The sequence below is a fragment of the Oncorhynchus kisutch genome, linkage group LG4 (genome assembly GCF_002021735.2).
Source record: "Oncorhynchus kisutch isolate 150728-3 linkage group LG4, Okis_V2, whole genome shotgun sequence".
NCBI classification, from domain to species: Eukaryota; Metazoa; Chordata; class Actinopteri; order Salmoniformes; family Salmonidae; genus Oncorhynchus; species Oncorhynchus kisutch.
Window position 1 is genome coordinate 4234835 of NC_034177.2, and position 19680 is coordinate 4254514.

At 50.9% G+C, this 19680-nt stretch overlaps 1 protein-coding gene across 1 annotated transcript in view; it reads right to left on the reverse strand.

Annotated features, from left to right (window-relative positions):
- LOC109885878 (sushi, nidogen and EGF-like domain-containing protein 1) overlaps positions 1-19680 on the reverse strand; it is an 88963-nt gene that overhangs the window by 56176 nt on the left and 13107 nt on the right. The window contains exons 4-10 of the mRNA XM_031822209.1: positions 17926-18088; positions 15259-15384; positions 12825-12938; positions 10833-10946; positions 5798-5911; positions 4558-4614; positions 4092-4199 (exon numbers count right to left, since the gene is read on the reverse strand). Coding sequence (XP_031678069.1) covers positions 4092-4199; positions 4558-4614; positions 5798-5911; positions 10833-10946; positions 12825-12938; positions 15259-15384; positions 17926-18088 — 796 coding nt within the window. The remainder of the gene's footprint in view (positions 1-4091; positions 4200-4557; positions 4615-5797; positions 5912-10832; positions 10947-12824; positions 12939-15258; positions 15385-17925; positions 18089-19680) is intronic.

Below are 19680 nucleotides of genomic sequence, written 5' to 3' on the forward strand. Positions count from 1 at the left end.
CCCGAATATCAGCCTATTCCCTATGTAGTGTACTGTATGCGACCGGAGCCCTATGGGCCCTGGTCAATAGTCATGCACTATATAGGGAATAGGGTGCCATTTGGCACTCAAGAATTATCAAAATGGAGCTATGCCCCCTGGGGCAAATGAATGGACTGTTAATTAGCTGGAGAGGTTTTCATTGGCCTTGTGTTTTCTCTTTGATCTAGGAGGACCGATTAGGAGGCTCTCCGTACATCCTGTGTAATGTTACCTTCTCTCTCTCCTTCTCTCTCTCTCTTTCCCTGTCCTTCTCTCTTCTGCTACTTTCTCTCTCTCGAGGATCCTGCTCTTTTTTCCACAGGGCCTTCCAAGTGAGCCAGGCAGGAAAGTATTTGGGAGATTTAGGAAAGTCTATATAAGCCTTGATAGTTACTTCGGGCTCAAGGGTTGAGGAGTAGCATGAATTTGCAATGGCTCACATACTATTAAAGAGCTTTTGGAGCTGAGAAATAAATCTGTGTTGATCGTGGCTACAGAACTTCAGCCTCGGTGGGGGAAACCAATGTCTCGCGGGAGAACCTACCCACCGGTTTTGAAAACACATTGTCCATTTCCTAACACACACATAGTCCGCATCCCAAATGATACCAAATTCCCTATTTAGTGCACTACTTTTGAACAGGGCCTATAGGAATAGGGTGCCATTTGGGATCGATGGCACAGTATGATATTTCCCTCTAAGGAGGTGAAATAGTACTAGAGGTAGCAGTAAAATAACACAGGATGTGTCATGTGGTTTATGCAGCAAGCAGCTGTTCCGTAGAGGAGACAGCAGGACCATAGAGGAGACAGCAGGACCCGTAGAGGAGGCAGCAGGACCCGTAGAGTAGACAGCAGGACCCGTAGAGGAGACAGCAGGACCATAGAGTAGACAGCAGGACCATAGAGGAGACAGCAGGACCCGTAGAGGAGACAGTAGGACCATAGAGGAGACAGCAGGACCATAGAGGAGACAGCAGGACCATAGAGGACACAGCAGGACCATAGAGGAGACAGCAGGACCCGTAGAGGAGACAGCAGGACCCGTAGAGGAGACAGTAGGACCATAGAGGAGACAGCAGGACCATAGAGGAGACAGCAGGACCATAGAGGAGACAGCAGGACCATAGAGGACACAGCAGGACCATAGAGTAGACAGCAGGACTATAGAGTAGACAGCAGGACTATAGAGGAGACAGCAGGACCATAGAGGAGACAGCAGGACCACAGAGGAGACAGCAGGACCATGGAGGAGACAGCAGGACCATAGAGGAGACAGCAGGACCATAGAGTAGACAGCAGGACCCATAGAGGAAACAGCAGGACCCATAGAGGAGACAGCAGGACCCATAGAGTATACAGCAGGACCATAGAGTAGACAGCAGGACCCATAGAGTAGACAGCAGGATCGTAGAGGAGACAGCAGGACCGTAGAGGAGACAGCAGGACCATAGAGGAGACAGCAGGACCATAGAGTATACAGCAGGACCATAGAGTAGACAGCAGGACCATAGAGTATACAGCAGGACCATAGAGAAGACAGCAGGACCATAGAGTAGACAGCAGGACCCATAGAGTAGACAGCAGGATCGTAGAGGAGACAGCAGGACCGTAGAGGAGACAGCAGGACCCGTAGAGTGGCGTGGACCTCATCCAGAGGAGTACGTAGAACAGTCAGCGAATTCATCCCAAATAGCACCCTATTCCCTATTCAGTGCACTACTTTTGACTAGCAGTAATAGGAACTAGTGACTAGGGTGCCATTTGGGATGTAGTTAGAGTCCCCATGGTTAAAAGCAATGCACTATGTAGGGAATAGGGTGCTATTCGGGAGGCAGAGTGTCAGAGTTTCCTGGTCAAAAGTAGTGCCTTTTATAGGGAATAGTTTGGCGGTTCAAGGCATATTACACCACCCTTGTAACTACCTGAATAAATACCAACCCTCAGCTTCAGCCCAGGCAGAGGCCCCTTGTCCTTTCAAGTCTAGACAAAGCGGCACTTCCCCTTGTAAGTAAACTAATAAAAAAAAAACGGGCCATAAAGCAATTGTTCCCCAGGATCGCCTGTTGTTCCCCAGGATCGCCTGTTGTTCCCCAGGATCGCCTGTTGTTCCCCAGGATCGCCTGTTGTTCCCCAGGATCGACTGTTGTTCCCCAGGAACGACTGTTGTTCCCCAGGATCGCCTGTTGTTCCCCAGGAACGACTGTTGTTCCCCAGGATCGCCTGTTGTTCCCCAGGATCGCCTGTTGTTCCCCAGGAACGCCTGTTGTTCCCCAGGATCGCCTGTTGTTCCCCAGGATCGCCTGTTGTTCCCCAGGATCGCCTGTTGTTCCCCAGGATCGCCTGTTGTTCCCCAGGATCGCCTGTTGTTCCCCAGGATCGCCTGTTGCTCCCCAGGATCGCCTGTTGTTCCCCAGGATCGCCTGTTGTTCCCCAGGATCGCCTGTTGTTCCCCAGGATCGCCTGTTGTTCCCCAGGATCGCCTGTTGTTCCCCAGGATCGCCTGTTGTTCCCCAGGATCGCCTGTTGTTCCCCAGTAAACTGGGAGTAACAGATGAACAGCAGAACAGACTAGAGCTTTTTCTTTTTCCTTCTTCCAGGTACTGAGGCACATTCCTGTGGGATCAAACCCACAGGAATTCGGTGTATGTGACAAATACAGTTTGATTTGATTTGAATACCACGTGGCTGCTATGAAAGTGAACTGTGTTTACGCGTGATCAAGGGTGTATTCATTCCACCGATTCTGTTGAAAAACTGTTCTTAAAACGGAAGGAAACGGAATAAAATGGGGATAAACACACCTGAATTTGTCCAATAGAAACTCTCGTTTGCAACTATTTGGACTAATGATTACACCCCCAGATCAGCTAGATGCAGGCAAGAGTGTTTACAGCGGTATTGAATGTGTCACTGCCTGTCCATATGTCACAGTCTGTCACCTCAAATTTTTCTCTCGACCTGTGTGCACCTACGTTGTAAACTTTAATTCATAGACTAGGTTGTAGTAACCTCATGAAGGGTACAGGGAACAGTCTAGTATCATGTAGTAAACCTAAACCTATCGATGTTACATTGAACTGGGTGAATGGAATATGAATGACAGTCATCCAATATGCTGTAACCGAAATAAGGCCGTGCTCATGAATACATTAAAATAAACCTTCCTCCCTCATCTTAAACGTCACTGGCCTCCACTGATATACCTGCTGTCTAAATGTCTTCAACTAGACTCTACTAGAATCGGCTCTGACCTGTACCTGCTGTCTAAATGTCTCCAACTAGACTCTACTAGAAAAGCCTCTGACCTGTACCTGCTGTCTAAATGTCTTCAACTAGACTCTACTAGAATCGGCTCTGACCTGTACCTGCTGTCTAAATGTCTTCAACTAGACTCTACTAGAATCGGCTCTGACCTGTACCTGCTGTCTAACTGTCTCCAACTAGACTCTACTAGAATCGGCTCTGACCTGTACCTGCTGTCTAACTGTCTCCATCTAGACTCTACTAGAAAAGCCTCTGACCTGTACCTGCTGTCTAACTGCCTCCAACTAGACTCTACTAGAATCGGCTCTGGCCTGTACCTGCTGTCTAAATGTCTCCAACTAGACTCTACTAGAAAAGCCTCTGACCTGTACCTGCTGTCTAAATGTCTTCAACTAGACTCTACTAGAATCGGCTCTGACCTGTACCTGCTGTCTAACTGTCTCCAACTAGACTCTACTAGAATCGGCTCTGACCTGTACCTGCTGTCTAACTGTCTCCATCTAGACTCTACTAGAAAAGCCTCTGACCTGTACCTGCTGTCTAACTGTCTCCAACTAGACTCTACTAGAAAAGGCTCTGACCTGTACCTGCTGTCTAACTGTCTCCAACTAGACTCTACTAGAATCGGCTCTGACCTGTACCTGCTGTCTAAATGTCTTCAACTAGACTCTACTAGAAAAGGCTCTGACCTGTACCTGCTGTCTAACTGTCTTCAACTAGACTCTACTAGAAAAGCCTCTGACCTGTACCTGCTGTCTAAATGTATCCAACTAGAGCAGGGTCCGCCCCAGTCACTACTTTACCTTCACAGTTGTCACCATAGAATCCTTGGGTACATGTGCAGTTGTAACTCCCAGAGCCGGTGTGTTCACAGATCTGGTGTTTGTCACAGCCCTCCCCCTCACAGGACACTGCCAGACAGACAAGAAGGACCAGGATAGAAGCTTAGGATGAGGCTGGACATCTACTTTAGTTTATACCATAACTTGGCCTAAGGCAACACAGTGTATGATGCCAAAACACCATAGAGAACAGGAAAGTACAGTACTTTGAAACAAGTGTTTGGAATGAAAATGTGTAAAAAAAAAGCTTAGGAAATGATTAGCTCTGAGAAAGATGTTTATCACAGACAAGGTGCTCTTTTTGTATTGGACAGAGAGAGTTGGTTCTGTCCAATAGGACTCCGAGCCGATTCCATGTTTCTGTCTGGCAAAATCATAGACGGTCTGATGACCTACATTCAAATGACCTCCAAAGCGAAAAACCCACCTGTTCGATTTTCAGTTTGAGGAGTAGATGATGAATTCACACGGACCACCGCCAACTCTACGAAAGAAAATATGATAGATTGAGGCTTTCTAGCTAATTGCAAGAATTATTCAGACAGTTACAAGGACAGTGTGCCGGCATACTACGGCACAGCAATATAACACAAAGGGAGCTCTTTCTTTCTGTTTCGTGTTGTTGCTCTTGGTAGAGAAGCCCATCGCCAAGGTCTCAGCTCTCAGCCATTAGCTAACCACACCGACGCTGAGGCTCTGAAAACAGGAGACGCCGCAAAACCTTTCAACAAACCATCAGGTCACTCGAACAAGGAGCTCCTAGCCACTCTCGGGATACTCCCAAACGGCACCCTGTTGCCTATACAGTACACAACGTACTACTGGCCCACTGGTCAAAAGTAGTGCACTCTATAAAAGGAAAAGAGTTGCATTTGGGATGTGACCTCACCCGTCTCATCCTCCCAGAGAGAGAGAGAGGTTAGTCAGGTTTCGTTTAACACCTGCTGTCCCAATTGGAAACATGTTCTATTGCAGGAAGTCAAAACAGAGAGCAGGAAGTAGGGCTCACCGGCCCGCCTATGGTAACATTTTATATCATGAACCGTTGTTCCAGACGTGTAAGTAAATATGCATCCCAAATGACCCCCTATTCCCAAATGGCCCCCTATTCCCAAATGGCCCCCTATTCCCAAATGCCCCCCTATTCCCAAATGGCCCCCTATTCCCAAATGGCCCCTCGATTCCCAAATGGCCCCTCGATTCCCAAATGGCCCACTATTGACCAGGACCCATGTTGTGTGTCTTCTCTCCATAAACTGGTAGAATAAAAGTCAGTGAATCCCAAGCCTTGTCGGAACCAAACGGCCCGTAGGGCAGGAGTCTGTCTCCTGACTCTGTAACGTGAGGCAGCTTGATGAGAACGGCCCGTAGGGCAGGAGTCTGTCTCCTGACTCTGTAGTGATAGTTCAGCTTGATGAGACCGGCCCGTAGGGCAGGAGTCTGTCTCCTGACTCTGTAGTGATGGTTCAGCTTGATGAGACCGGCCCGTAGGGCAGGAGTCTGTCTCCTGACTCTGTAACGTGAGGCAGCTTGATGTACAAGTACCACCTCTGTGGTCCCTGGTCAAAAGTAGTGCACTATATAAGGAATAGTATGCCATTTGGGACGAAGGAGTCAGTTGAATAGTACTCCCTCCAATGAAGGGGAGGTTTTTATCAGTAGCTCACCTGTCTCACAGTGTGTCCCGGTGAAGGCAGCAGGACAGGCGCAGGTATAACCATTCACCTGGTCTCTACAGTCCCCTCCATTCAGACACGGCTGGGAAACACACTGATCTATGTCTGGGACCACAAACGACAACACAAATCGACGTTATTTAAAGCTAGTCGTCATCTATGTGGGAAACTGAGGATTTGGAAAAAGGTACTAATGAACTAGCCTAGAACCAAACCTGAACGGTTCTCTCTCAATACACACACACAGACACACACACACCCGCCCATGTGGGGCGGCAGGGTAGCCTAGTGGTTAGAGCGTTGGACTAGTAACTGAGGTATTAATGAACTAGCCTAGAGCCAAACCTGAACGGTTCTCTCTCAATAGGGCAGCTTCCCATTTGGAACCCTACAGTGCCTTGCGAAAGTATTCGGCCCCCTTGAACTTTGCGACCTTTTGCCACATTTCAGGCTTCAAACATAAAGATATAAAACTGTATTTTTTTGTGAAGAATCAACAACAAGTGGGACACAATCATGAAGTGGAACGACATTTATTGGATATTTCAAACTTTTTTAACAAATCAAAAACTGAAAAATTGGGCGTGCAAAATTATTCAGCCCCTTTACTTTCAGTGCAGCAAACTCTCTCCAGAAGTTCAGTGAGGATCTCTGAATGATCCAATGTTGACCTAAATGACTAATGATGATAAATACAATCCACCTGTGTGTAATCAAGTCTCCGTATAAATGCACCTGCACTGTGATAGTCTCAGAGGTCCGTTAAAAGCGCAGAGAGCATCAAGAAGAACAAGGAACACACTAGGCAGGTCCGAGATACTGTTGTGAAGAAGTTTAAAGCCGGATTTGGATACAAAAAGATTTCCCAAGCTTTAAACATCCCAAGGAGCACTGTGCAAGCGATAATATTGAAATGGAAGGAGTATCAGACCACTGCAAATCTACCAAGACCTGGCCGTCCCTCTAAACTTTCAGCTCATACAAGGAGAAGACTGATCAGAGATGCAGCCAAGAGGCCCATGATCACTCTGGATGAACTGCAGAGATCTACAGCTGAGGTGGGAGACTCTGTCCATAGGACAACAATCAGTCATATATTGCACAAATCTGGCCTTTATGGAAGAGTGGCAAGAAGAAAGCCATTTCTTAAAGATATCCATAAAAAGTGTTGTTTAAAGTTTGCCACAAGCCACCTGGGAGACACACCAAACATGTGGAAGAAGGTGCTCTGGTCAGATGAAACCAAAGTTGAACTTTTTGGCAACAATGCAAAACGTTATGTTTGGCGTAAAAGCAACACAGCTCATCACCCTGAACACACCATCCCCACTGTCAAACATGGTGGTGGCAGCATCATGGTTTGGGCCTGCTTTTCTTCAGCAGGGACAGGGAAGATGGTTAAAATTGATGGGAAGATGGATGGAGCCAAATACAGGACCATTCTGGAAGAAAACCTGATGGAGTCTGCAAAAGACCTGAGACTGGGACGGAGATTTGTCTTCCAACAAGACAATGATGAAAAACATAAAGCAAAATCTACAATGGAATGGTTCAAAAATAAACATATCCAGGTGTTAGAATGGCCAAGTCAAAGTCCAACCTCACTGAGCTCGAGCTGTTTTGCAAGGAGGAATGGGAAAAAATGTCAGTCTCTCGATGTGCAAAACTGATAGAGACATACCCCAAGCGACTTACAGATGTAATCGCAGCAAAAGGTGGAGCTACAAAGTATTAACTTAAGGGGGCTGAATAATTTTGAAGCCTGAAATGTGGCAAAAGGTCGCAAAGTTCAAGGGGGCCGAATACTTTCGCAAGGCACTGTATGTAGGGCCCTGGTCCAAGTGCACTATTTAGGGCCCTGGTTAAAGCGCACTATGTAGGGCCCTGGTCCAAGTGCACTATGTAGGGCCTTGGTTAAAGTGCACTATTTAGGGCCCTGGTTAAAGTGCACTATGTAGGGCCCTGGTTAAAGTGCACTATGTAGGGCCCTGGTTAATGTGCACTATGTAGGGCCCTGGTTAAAGTGCACTATGTAGGGCCCTGGTTAAAGTGCACTATTTAGGGCCCTGGTTAAAGTGCACTATGTAGGGCCCTGGTTAATGTGCACTATGTAGGGCCCTGGTTAATGTGCACTATGTAGGGCCCTGGTTAAAGTGCACTATGTAGGGCCCTGGTTAAAGTGCACTATGTAGGGCCCTGGTTAAAGTGCACTATGTAGGGCCCTGGTTAAAGTCCACTATGTAGGGCCCTGGTTAAAGTGCACTATGTAGAGCCCTGGTCCAAGTGCACTATGTAGGGCCCTGGTCCAAGTGCACTAGGCAGAGCCCTGGTCCAAGTGCACTAGGCAGGGCCCTGGTCCAAGTGCACTAGGTAGGGCCCTGGTCAAAGTGTACTATGTAGGGCCCTGGTCAAAGTGTACTATGTAGGGCCCTGGTCCAAGTGCACTAGGCAGGGCCCTGGTCCAAGTGCACTAGGCAGGGCCCTGGTCCAAGTGCGCTAGGTAGGGCCCTGGTCCAAGTGCACTAGGTAGGGCCCTGGTCCAAGTGCACATGGTAGGGCCCTGGTCAAGTGCACTATGTAGGGCCCTGGTCCAAGTGCACTATGTAGGGCCCTGGTCCAAGTGCACTATGTAGGGCCCTGGTCCAAGTGCTCTAGGTAGGGCCCTGGTCCAAGTGCATTATGTAGGGCCCTGGTCCAAGTGCACTAGGTAGGGCCCTGGTCCAAGTGCACTAGGTAGGGCCCTGGTCCAAGTGCACTAGGTAGGGCCCTGGTCCAAGTGCACTAGGTAGGGCCCTGGTCCAAGTGCACTATGTAGGGCCCTGGTCCAAGTGCACTAGGTAGGGCCCTGGTCCAAGTGCACTATGTAGGGCCCTGGTCAAAGTGCACTATTTAGGGCCCTGGTGAAAGTGCACTATGTAGGGCCCTTGTTAGAGTGCACTATGTAGGGCCCTGGTTAATGTGCACTATGTAGGGCCCTGGTTAAAGTGCACTATGTAGGGCCCTAGTCCAAGTGCACTATGTAGGGCCCTGGTTAAAGTGCACTTGGTAGAGAATAGGGGGCCGTCGGGGATGTAACCAACAGAGACTGGGTAGCCCCCTCGGCTATCTCACCTGTCTCACACAGAGACTGGGTAGCCCCCTCGTCTATCTCACCTGTCTCACACAGAGACTGGGTAGCCCCCTCGTCCATCTCACCTGTCTCACACAGAGACTGGGTAGCCCCATCGTCTATCTCACCTGTCTCATACAGAGACTGGGTAGCCCCATCGGCTATCTCACCTGTCTCACACAGAGACTGGGTAGCCCCCTCGTCTATCTCACCTGTCTCACACAGAGACTGGGTAGCCCCCTCGGCTATCTCACCTGTCTCACACAGAGACTGGCTAGCCCCCTCGTCTATCTCACCTGTCTCACACAGAGACTGGGTAGCCCCCTCGGCTATCTCAGCTGTCTCACACAGAGACTGGGTAGCCCCCTCGTCTATCTCACCTGTCTCACACAGAGACTGGGTAGCCCCCTCGTCTATCTCACCTGTCTCACACAGAGACTGGGTAGCCCCCTCGTCTATCTCACCTGTCTCACACAGAGACTGGGTAGCCCCCTCGGCTAACTCACACAGAGCCCCACACACACAGGTGAAGTTGTCAACACCTTGTACACACAGCATTGAGGCAGGCTCTGTCTTTGCACACACAAGCACGCGCACGCACACGCACGCACACACACACGGAAACACACATGCACACAGAGAGAGATAGACACATATATGGGATATTTACTCAGCTGATTAATATATCCGCCACACCGCTCCCCTCACCCTGAAAATATGTGCTGCTGGCTGTGAAAGATATTAGAGGAGGTTTGATACGTCTCCACAGGCTGGACTGTGGGAACAGGAACAGCAGCAAGCAGGGAGGAGAGGGGGGACAGGGAGAGGAGAGGGGGACAGGGAGAGGAGAGGGGGACAGGGAGAGGAGAGGGGGACAGGGAGAGGAGAGGGGGACAGGGGGAGGAGAGGGGGACAGGGAGAGGAGAGGGGGACAGGGTAGGACAGAGAGGGGGGAACAGGGAGAGGAGAGGGGGGACGGGGAGAGGAGAGGGGGACAGGGAGAGGAGAGGGGGACAGGGAGAGGAGAGGGGGACAGGAAGAGGAGAGGGGGACAGGGAGAGGAGAGGGGGACAGGGAGAGGAGAGGGGGGACAGGGAGAGGAGAGGGGGACAGGGTAGGACAGAGAGGGGGAACAGGGAGAGGAGAGGGGGACAGGAAGAGGAGAGGGGGACCGGGTAGGACAGAGAGGGGGAACAGGGAGAGGAGAGGGGGACAGGGTAGGACAGAGAGGGGGAACAGGGAGAGGAGAGGGGGACAGGGTAGGACAGAGAGGGGGAACAGGGAGAGGAGAGGGGGACAGGGTAGGACAGAGAGGGGGACAGGGAGAGGAGAGGGGGACAGGGAGAGGAGAGGGGGACAGGGTAGGACAGAGAGGGGACAGGGAGAGGGGGACATGGAAGGACTGAGAAGGGGGAGGGGAGAGGGGTCAAACCACGCAAGCCCCAGAGAGGCGGGACATAGCGACGTCTGGTAAGTAAGAGGGGAGAAGAGACGGTGAACAGAGACGAAAGACGAGAGGGGCAACAGAGATGAGAGACGAGAGGGGGAACAGAGATGAGAGATGAGAGGGGGAACAGAGATGAGAGGAGAGAGGGGGAACAGAGATGAGAGGAGAGAGAGAGAGAGAGAGAGCAGAGGGAGAACAGAGAGGAGAGGAGAGAGACAGAGAGGAGAGGAGAGGAGAAAGGGAGAACAGAGAGGAGAGGGAGAACTGAGAGGAGAGGAGAGAGACAGCCAGAGAGGAGAGGGATGACAGAGAGGAGAGGAGAGGAGAGAGACAGAGAGGAGAGGAGAGGGAGACAGACAGAGAGGAGAGGACAAAGGGAGAACAGAGAGGAACAAGGTTGTGGGCCAGATGGTTGTGTGATTGGGGTAAAGGTAGAGTAAGGAGAGAGGGAGGGAGAGAGGGTACTGTACCTGTTTGGCAGACTGTCCCTGTAAACCCAGGTGGACACTGGCAGATGAAGCCGTTAACCTGGTCTGAGCAGGTACCTCCGTTCTGACATGGATATGACGAGCACTCCTCTACATCTACACACACACACACACACACACACACACACACACACACACACACACACACACACACACACACACACACACACACACACACACACACACACACACACACACACACACACACAGAGACAGAGAGACATGAGGATGAATAGAGAGAATAGAGAGACCTGGCAGGAGGAGCAGAGAGACCTGGCAGGAGGAGGAGAGAGACCTGGCAGAAGGAGGAGAGAGACCTGGCAGGAGGAGTGTTACAGAGAGACCTGGCAGGAGGAGTGTTACAGAGAGACCTGGCAGGAGGAGTGTTACAGAGAGACCTGGCAGGAGGAGTGTTACGGAGAGACCTGGCAGGAGGAGCAGAGAGACCTGGCAGGAGGAGTGTTACACAGAGACCTGGCAGGAGGAGCAGAGAGACCTGGCAGGAGGAGTGTTACAGAGAGAACTGGCAGGAGGAGCAGATAGACCTGGCAGGAGGAGTAGAGAGACCTGGCAGGAGGAGTAGAGAGACCTGGCAGGAGGAGTAGAGAGACCTGGCAGGAGGAGCAGAGAGACCTGGCAGGAGGAGCAGAAGACCTGGCAGGAGGAGTGCTACAGAGAGACCTGGCAGGAGGAGCAGAGAGACCTGGCAGGAGGAGCAGAGAGACCTGGCAGGAGGAGTGCTACAGAGAGACCTGGCAGGAGGCAGGAGGAGCAGAGAGACCTGGCAGGAGGAGTGTTACGGAGAGACCTGGCAGGAGGAGCAGAGAGACCTGCCAGAAGGAGTAGAGAGACCTGGCAGGAGGAGCAGAGAGACCTGGCAGGAGGAGCAGAGAAACCTGGCAGGAGGAGTAGAGAGACCTGGCAGGAGGAGCAGAGAGACCCGGCATGAGGAGCAGAGAGACCTGGCAGGAGGAGTGTTACAGAGAGACCTGGCAGGAGGAGTGTTACAGAGAGACCTGTCAGGAGGAGTGTTACAGAGAGACCTGGCAGGAGGAGTGTTACAGAGAGACCTGGCAGGAGGAGTGTTACAGAGAGACCTGTCAGGAGGAGTGTTACGGAGAGACTTGGCAGGAGGAGCAGAGAGACCTGGCAGGAGGAGCAGAGAGACCAGGCAGGAGGAGCAGAGAACCCTGGCAGGAGGAGCAGAGAACCCTGGCAGGAGGAGCAGAGAGACCTGGCAGGAGGAGCAGAGAGACCTGCCAGAAGGAGTAGAGAGACCTGTCATTGACCTGGTATGCATATTACAAGGAGATGACCCTAAAGGAAATATCTTATCAGGTTGTGCATTGGCAGGTCAGATGAAATCTAGCTTTTACAAGCTGACATCCTCTTTCCTGGACCAGCAGAGCATGGAGCAGAGAAGACCAGAGAGGAGAGGGACAGAGAAGACCAGAGAGGAGAGAGGAGTGGGACAGAGACCAGAGAGGAGAGGGGAGAGGGACAGAGAAGACCAGAGAGGAGAGAGGAGAGGGATAGAGAAGACCAGAGAGGAGAGAGGAGAGGGACAGAGACCAGAGAGGAGAGAGGAGAGGGATAGAGAAGACCAGAGAGGAGAGGGACAGAGACCAGAGAGGAGAGGGACAGAGACCAGAGAGGAGAGAGGAGAGGGACAGAGAAGACCAGAGAGGAGAGAGGAGAGGGACAGAGACCAGAGAGGAGAGAGGAGAGGGACAGAGAAGACCAGAGAGGAGAGAGGAGTGGGACTCTTTCTTTCTCTCTCTCTGAGGACCTGAGCCTTAGGAGGGAGAGAGAGAGAGAGACAGAGAGGAAAGGAGAGAGAGAGACGGAGAGGAGAGAGAGAGAGAGAGGAGAGGAGAAAGGGAGAACAGAGAGGAACAAGGTTGTGGGACAGATGGTTGTGTGATTGGGGTAAAGGTAGAGTAAGGAGAGAGGGAGGGAGAGAGGGTACTGTACCTGTTTGGCAGACTGTCCCTGTAAACCCAGGTGGACACAGGCAGATGAAGCCGTTAACCTGGTCTGAGCAGGTACCTCCGTTCTGACATGGATATGACGAGCACTCCTCTACATCTACACACACACACACACACACACACACACACACACACACACACACACACACACACACACACACACACACACACAGACACACACACAGACACACACACACACACACACAGAGAGAAGACCAGAGAGGAGAGAGGAGAGGGACAGAGAAGACCAGAGAGGAGAGAGGAGAGGGACAGAGAAGACCAGAGAGGAGAGAGGAGAGGGACAGAGAAGACCAGAGAGGAGAGAGGAGAGGGACAGAGAAGACCAGAGAGGAGAGGGGAGAGGGACAGAGAAGACCAGAGAGGAGAGAGGAGAGGGACAGAGAAGACCAGAGAGGAGAGGGGAGAGGGACAGAGAAGACCAGAGAGGAGAGAGGAGAGGGACAGAGAAGACCACAGAGGAGAGACGAGAGGGACAGAGAAGACCAGAGAGGAGAGAGGAGAGGGACAGAGAAGACCAGAGAGGAGAGAGGAGAGGGACAGAGAAGACCAGAGAGGAGAGAGGAGAGGGACAGAGAAGACCAGAGAGGAGAGAGGAGAGGGAACAGAGAAGACCAGAGAGGAGAGAGGAGAGGGACAGAGAAGACCAGAGAGGAGTGGGACAGAGAAGACCAGAGAGGAGAGAGGAGAGGGACAGAGACCAGAGAGGAGAGAGGAGAGGGACAGAGACCAGAGAGGAGTGGACAGAGAAGACCAGAGAGGAGAGGGACAGAGACCAGAGAGGAGAGGGACAGAGACCAGAGAGGAGAGAGGAGAGGGACAGAGAACAGAGAGGAGAGAGGAGAGGGACAGAGACCAGAGAGGAGAGAGGAGAGGAACAGAGAAGACCAGAGAGGAGAGAGGAGAGGGACAGAGACCAGAGAGGAGTGGGACAGAGAAGACCAGAGAGGAGAGGGACAGAGACCAGAGAGGAGAGGGACAGAGACCAGAGAGGAGAGAGGAGAGGGACAGAGACCAGAGAGGAGTGAGACAGAGAAGACCAGAGAGGAGAGGGACAGAGACCAGAGAGGAGAGGGACAGAGACCAGAGAGGAGAGAGGAGAGGGACAGAGACCAGAGAGGAGTGAGACAGAGAAGACCAGAGAGGAGAGGGACAGAGACCAGAGAGGAGAGAGGAGAGGGACAGAGACCAGAGAGGAGTGGGACAGAGAAGACCAGAGAGGAGAGGGACAGAGACCAGAGAGGAGAGGGACAGAGACCAGAGAGGAGAGAGGAGAGGGACAGAGAAGACCAGAGAGGAGAGAGGAGAGGGACAGAGACCAGAGAGGAGTGGGACAGAGAAGACCAGAGAGGAGAGAGGAGAGGAACAGAGAAGACCAGAGAGGAGAGAGGAGAGGAACAGAGAAGACCAGAGAGGAGAGAGGAGAGGAACAGAGAAGACCAGAGAGGAGAGAGGAGAGGAACAGAGAAGACCAGAGAGGAGAGAGGAGTGGAACAGAGAAGACCAGAGAGGAGGAGAGGAGTGGAACAGAGAAGACCAGAGAGGAGAGAGGAGTGGAACAGAGAAGACCAGAGAGGAGAGAGGAGTGGAACAGAGAAGACCAGAGAGGAGAGGGGAGAGGGACAGAGAAGACCAGAGAGGAGAGAGGAGTGGAACAGAGAAGACCAGAGAGGAGAGACGAGAGGGACAGAGAAGACCAGAGAGGAGAGAGGAGTGGAACAGAGAAGACCAGAGAGGAGAGAGGAGAGGAACAGAGAAGACCAGAGAGGAGAGAGGAGAGGAACAGAGAAGACCAGAGAGGAGAGGAACAGAGAAGACCAGAGAGGAGAGAGGAGTGGAACAGAGAAGACCAGAGAGGAGAGAGGAGTGGAACAGAGAAGACCAGAGAGGAGAGAGGAGAGGGACAGAGAAGACCAGAGAGGAGAGAGGAGTGGAACAGAGAAGACCAGAGAGGAGAGAGGAGAGGAACAGAGAAGACCAGAGAGGAGAGAGGAGAGGAACAGAGAAGACCAGAGAGGAGAGAGGAGAGGGACAGAGAAGACCAGAGAGGAGAGAGGAGTGGAACAGATTATGTTATGTTTGAAGATCTCGTGGAAAGCCTTCCCAGAAGACTGGATGCCTGTTACAGCAGCAAAAATGGGGACAAACTCCTTATTAAATGATGGATGTTCACCTTTTGGTAATGTAGTTTATAACTACGCATTGATACATCCAGCCCAAAGGTTTAAAAAAAATATTTACTAGTCACCAAAGTTCCCGGAGCCTGTCTTTAAACCTATCAAATCCTCTCAGATCTAGGGGCTGTGGGGTTGTTTCTAAACAGGGGCTGGGGTATTTATGGCTCCGGGGCAGAACGGAGCAGAGTGACTGTGGTCAAAGGTCAAAGTTCACCAACTGACCTATCTGGCACCGGGGTCCTGTGAAGCCAGCCAGACAAGAGCAGGTGAAGGAAGGGTTGCCGGTGATGCAGTCGTCTATACAGCGACCTCCGTTCAGACAGGGTCGAAGGTGTGGACACACCGACGCTGAGGAGGAGAGAGAGAACAGCTAGTTAGTGAGGAGGAGGAGAGAGAACAGCTAGTTAGTGAGGAGGAGAGAGAGAGAACAGCTAGTTAGTGAGGAGGAGAGAGAGAGAGAACAGCTAGTTAGTGAGGAGGAGAGAGAGGAACAGCTAGTTAGTGAGGAGGAGAGAGAGAGAACAGCTAGTTAGTGAGGAGGAGAGAGAGAGAACAGCTAGTTAGTGAGGAGGAGAGAGAGAACAGCTAGTTAGTGAGGATGAGAAGAGAGAGAACATCTAGTTAGTGAGGATGAGAGAGAGAGAACAGCTAGTTAGTGAGGAGGAGAGAGAGAGAACAGCTAGTTAGTGAGGAGGAGAGAGAGAGAACAGCTAGTTAGTGAGGAGTAGAGAGAGAGAGAACAGCTAGTTAGTGAGGAGGAGAGAGAGAGAACAGCTAGTTAGTGAGGAGGAGAGAGAGAAACAGCTAGTTAGTGAGGAGGAGAGAGAGAGAAGAGCTAGTTAGTGAGGAGGAGAGAGAGAGAGAGAACAGCTAGTTAGTGAGGAGGAGAGAGAGAGAACAGCTAGTTAGTGAGGAGGAGAGAGAGAACAGCTAGTTAGTGAGGAGGAGAGAGAGAGAACAGCTAGTTAGTGAGGAGGAGAGAGAGAGAACAGCTAGTTAGTGAGGAGGAGAGAGAGAGAGAGAACAGCTAGTTAGTGAGAAGGAGAGAGAGAGAGAACAGCTAGTTAGTGAGGAGAGAGAGAACAGCTAGTTAGTGAGGAGAGAGAGAACAGCTAGTTAGTGAGGAGAGAGAGAACAGCTAGTTAGTGAGGAGAGACAGAACAGCTAGTTTAGTGAGGAGGAGAGAGAGAACAGCTAGTTAGTGAGGAGGAGAGAGAGAGAGAGCAGCTAGTTAGTGAGGAGAGAGAGAGAGAACAGCTAGTTAGTGAGGAGGAGAGAGAGAGAACAGCTAGTTAGTGAGGAGGAGAAGAGAGAAACAGCTAGTTAGTGAGGAGGAGAGAGAGAACAGCTAGTTAGTGAGGAGGAGAGAGAGAGAACAGCTAGTTAGTGAGGAGGAGAGAGAGAGAGAACAGCTAGTTAGTGAGGAGGAGAGAGAGAGAGAACAGCTAGTTAGTGAGGAGGAGAGAGAGAGAACAGCTAGTTAGTGAGGAGGAGAGAGAGAGAGAACAGCTAGTTAGTGAAGAGGAGAGAGAGAACAGCTAGTTAGTGAGGAGGAGAGAGAGAGAACAGCTAGTTAGTGAGGAGGAGAGAGAGAACAGCTAGTTAGTGAGGAGGAGAGAGAGAGAGAGAACAGCTAGTTAGTGAGAAGGAGAGAGAGAGAGAACAGCTAGTTAGTGAGGAGGAGAGAGAGAGAACAGCTAGTTAGTGAGGAGGAGAGAGAGAACAGCTAGTTAGTGAGGAGGAGAGAGAGAGAACAGCTAGTTAGTGAGGAGAGAGAGAGAGAACAGCTAGTTAGTGAGGAGGAGAGAGAGAGAGAACAGCTAGTTAGTGAGGAGGAGAGAGAGAGAACAGCTAGTTAGTGAGGAGGAGAGAGAGAGAACAGCTAGTTAGTGAGGAGGAGAGAGAGAACAGCTAGTTAGTGAGGAGGAGAGAGAGAACAGCTAGTTAGTGAGGAGGAGAGAGAGAACAGCTAGTTAGTGAGGAGGAGAGAGAGAACAGCTAGTTAGTGAGGAGGAGAGAGAGAACAGCTAGTTAGTGAGGAGGAGAGAGAGAACAGCTAGTTAGTGAGGGAGGAGGAGAGAGAGAGAGAACAGCTAGTTAGTGAGGAGGAGAGAGAGAGAGAGAACAGCTAGTTAGTGAGGAGGAGAGAGAGAACAGCTAGTTAGTGAGGAGGAGAGAGAGAACAGCTAGTTAGTGAGGAGGAGAGAGAGAACAGCTAGTTAGTGAGGAGGAGAGACAGAACAGCTAGTTAGTGAGGAGGAGAGACAGAACAGCTAGTTAGTGAGGAGGAGAGAGAGAACAGCTAGTTAGTGAGGAGGAGAGAAAGAGCAGCTAGTTAGTGAGGAGGAGAGAGAGAGAACAGCTAGTTAGTGAGGCGAGAAGTCATGCAGCTTCAGTCCTAGTCCCATAAGCCACGCAGAGCCAACCCTAGTCCCATAAATCATGCAGAGCCAACCCTAGTCCCATAAGTCATGCAGAGTCAGTCCTAGTCCCATAAGTCATGCAGAGTCAGTCCTAGTCCCATAAGTCATGCAGAGTCCGTCCTAGTCCCATAAGTCATGCAGAGTCAGTCCTAGTCCCATAAGTCATGCAGAGTCCGTCCTAGTCCCATACGTCATGCAGAGTCAGTCCTAGTCCCATACGTCATGCAGAGTCAATCCCAGTCCCATACGCCATGCAGAGTCAGTCCTAGTTCCATATGTCATGCAGAGTCAGTCCTACAATACGCTAGTCCAGCTAAGACAATGGAGGATAGGGTACATCAGACGAATGTTGTGTCAAATCAAATCACAATCATCTCACAATTATATTAAAGTGCATTTAACAACATCACAACACACTTAATTTGTATTTTTATCATAATGTCTAAATATCCCTCTTCCATCTTACCGGAGTCGTTGCATCCGCCCACCTCCACCTGGGCATTGTCGATCCGGAACACCCATCTCCCGGGGTAACCCACATTGGTGGTTCCTTCCACATCCACGACATCATCAGTACGAGACCCCGGGATGTTGAAGTAGCGTTTCCCATCGCCAGCGTTAAAACCTGCCTAGGAGCAGACACTGAGTTACAGTTAGAGTGATGCTGGAGAGAGACCACACTGAGTTACAGTTTAGAGTGATGCTGGAGAGAGACCACACTGAGTTACAGTTTAGAGTGATGCTGAAGAGAGACCACACTGAGTTACAGTTTAGAGTGATGCTGGAGAGAGACCACACTGAGTTACAGTTTAGAGTGATGCTGAAGAGAGACCACACTGAGTTACAGTTTAGAGTGATGCTGGAGAGAGACCACACTGAGTTACAGTTTAGAGTGATGCTGGAGAGAGACCACACTGAGTTACAGTTTAGAGTGATGCTGAAGAGAGACCACACTTAAAGACATGTCCCGGGTGACACTGATGAGACCACCCTTAAAGACATGTCCCGGGTGATGCTGAAGACACCACCCTTAAAGACATGTCCCGGGTGACACTGATGAGACCACCCTTAAAGACATGTCCCGGGTGATGCTGAAGAGACCACCCTTAAAGACATGTCCTGGGTGATGCTGAAGAGACTACCCTTAAAGACATGTCCCGGGTGATGCTGAAGAGACCACCCTTAAAGACATGCTCCGGGTGATGCTGAAGAGAGACCACACTTAAAGTCATGCTCCGGGTGATGCTGAAGAGGGACCACCCTTAAAGACATGCTCCAGGTGATGCTGAAGAGGGACCACCCTTAAAGACATGCTCCGGGTGATGCTGAAGAGAGACCACACTTAAAGTCATGCTCCGGGTGATGCTGAAGAGACCATCCTTAAAGACATGCTCCGGGTGATGCTGAAGAGAGACCACCCTTAAAGTCATGCTCCGGGTGATGCTGAAGAGGGACCACCCTTAAAGACATGCTCCGGGTGATGCTGAAGAGGGACCACCCTTAAAGACATGCTCCGGGTGATGCTGAAGAGGGACCACCCTTAAAGACATGCTCCGGGTGATGCTGAAGAGAGACCACCCTTAAAGACATGCTCCGGGTGATGCTGAAGAGGGACCACCCTTAAAGACATGCTCCGGGTGATGCTGAAGAGGGACCACCCTTAAAGTCATGCTCCGGGTGATGCTGAAGAGGGACCACCCTTAAAGTCATGCTCCGGGTGATGCTGAAGAGGGACCACCCTTAAAGACATGCTCCGGGTGATGCTGAAGAGGGACCACCCTTAAAGACATGCTCCGGGTGATGCTGAAGAGGGACCACCCTTAAAGACATGCTCCGAGTGATGCTGAAGAGGGACCACCCTTAAAGTCATGCTCCGGACGGAACTTTGGCGACTATTAGTATTTTTCAACCTTCCGCTTTGGGCTGGATATGTCCATGTGTAGTTTATATATGCATAATCTAGAAGCAGAATTACAGTAGTACCTCAATTAGCCATGAAATCCCTAGTTTGAAAGCAATTGTTTTTCTGGAAGCTGTGCGATTCTCCTTACATTTTCTCTACATTTATTCCCCTACATTTTCCCCACATTTTCTCCCCCTAGCAACTCCAGGTCAGCCCCCTAGCTGACCTTGAGAGAGAGAGAGAGAGAGAGAGAGAGAGAGAGAGAGAGAGAGAGAGATGGGGCAAGAGAGAGAGAATGATGGGGACAGAGAGAAAGAT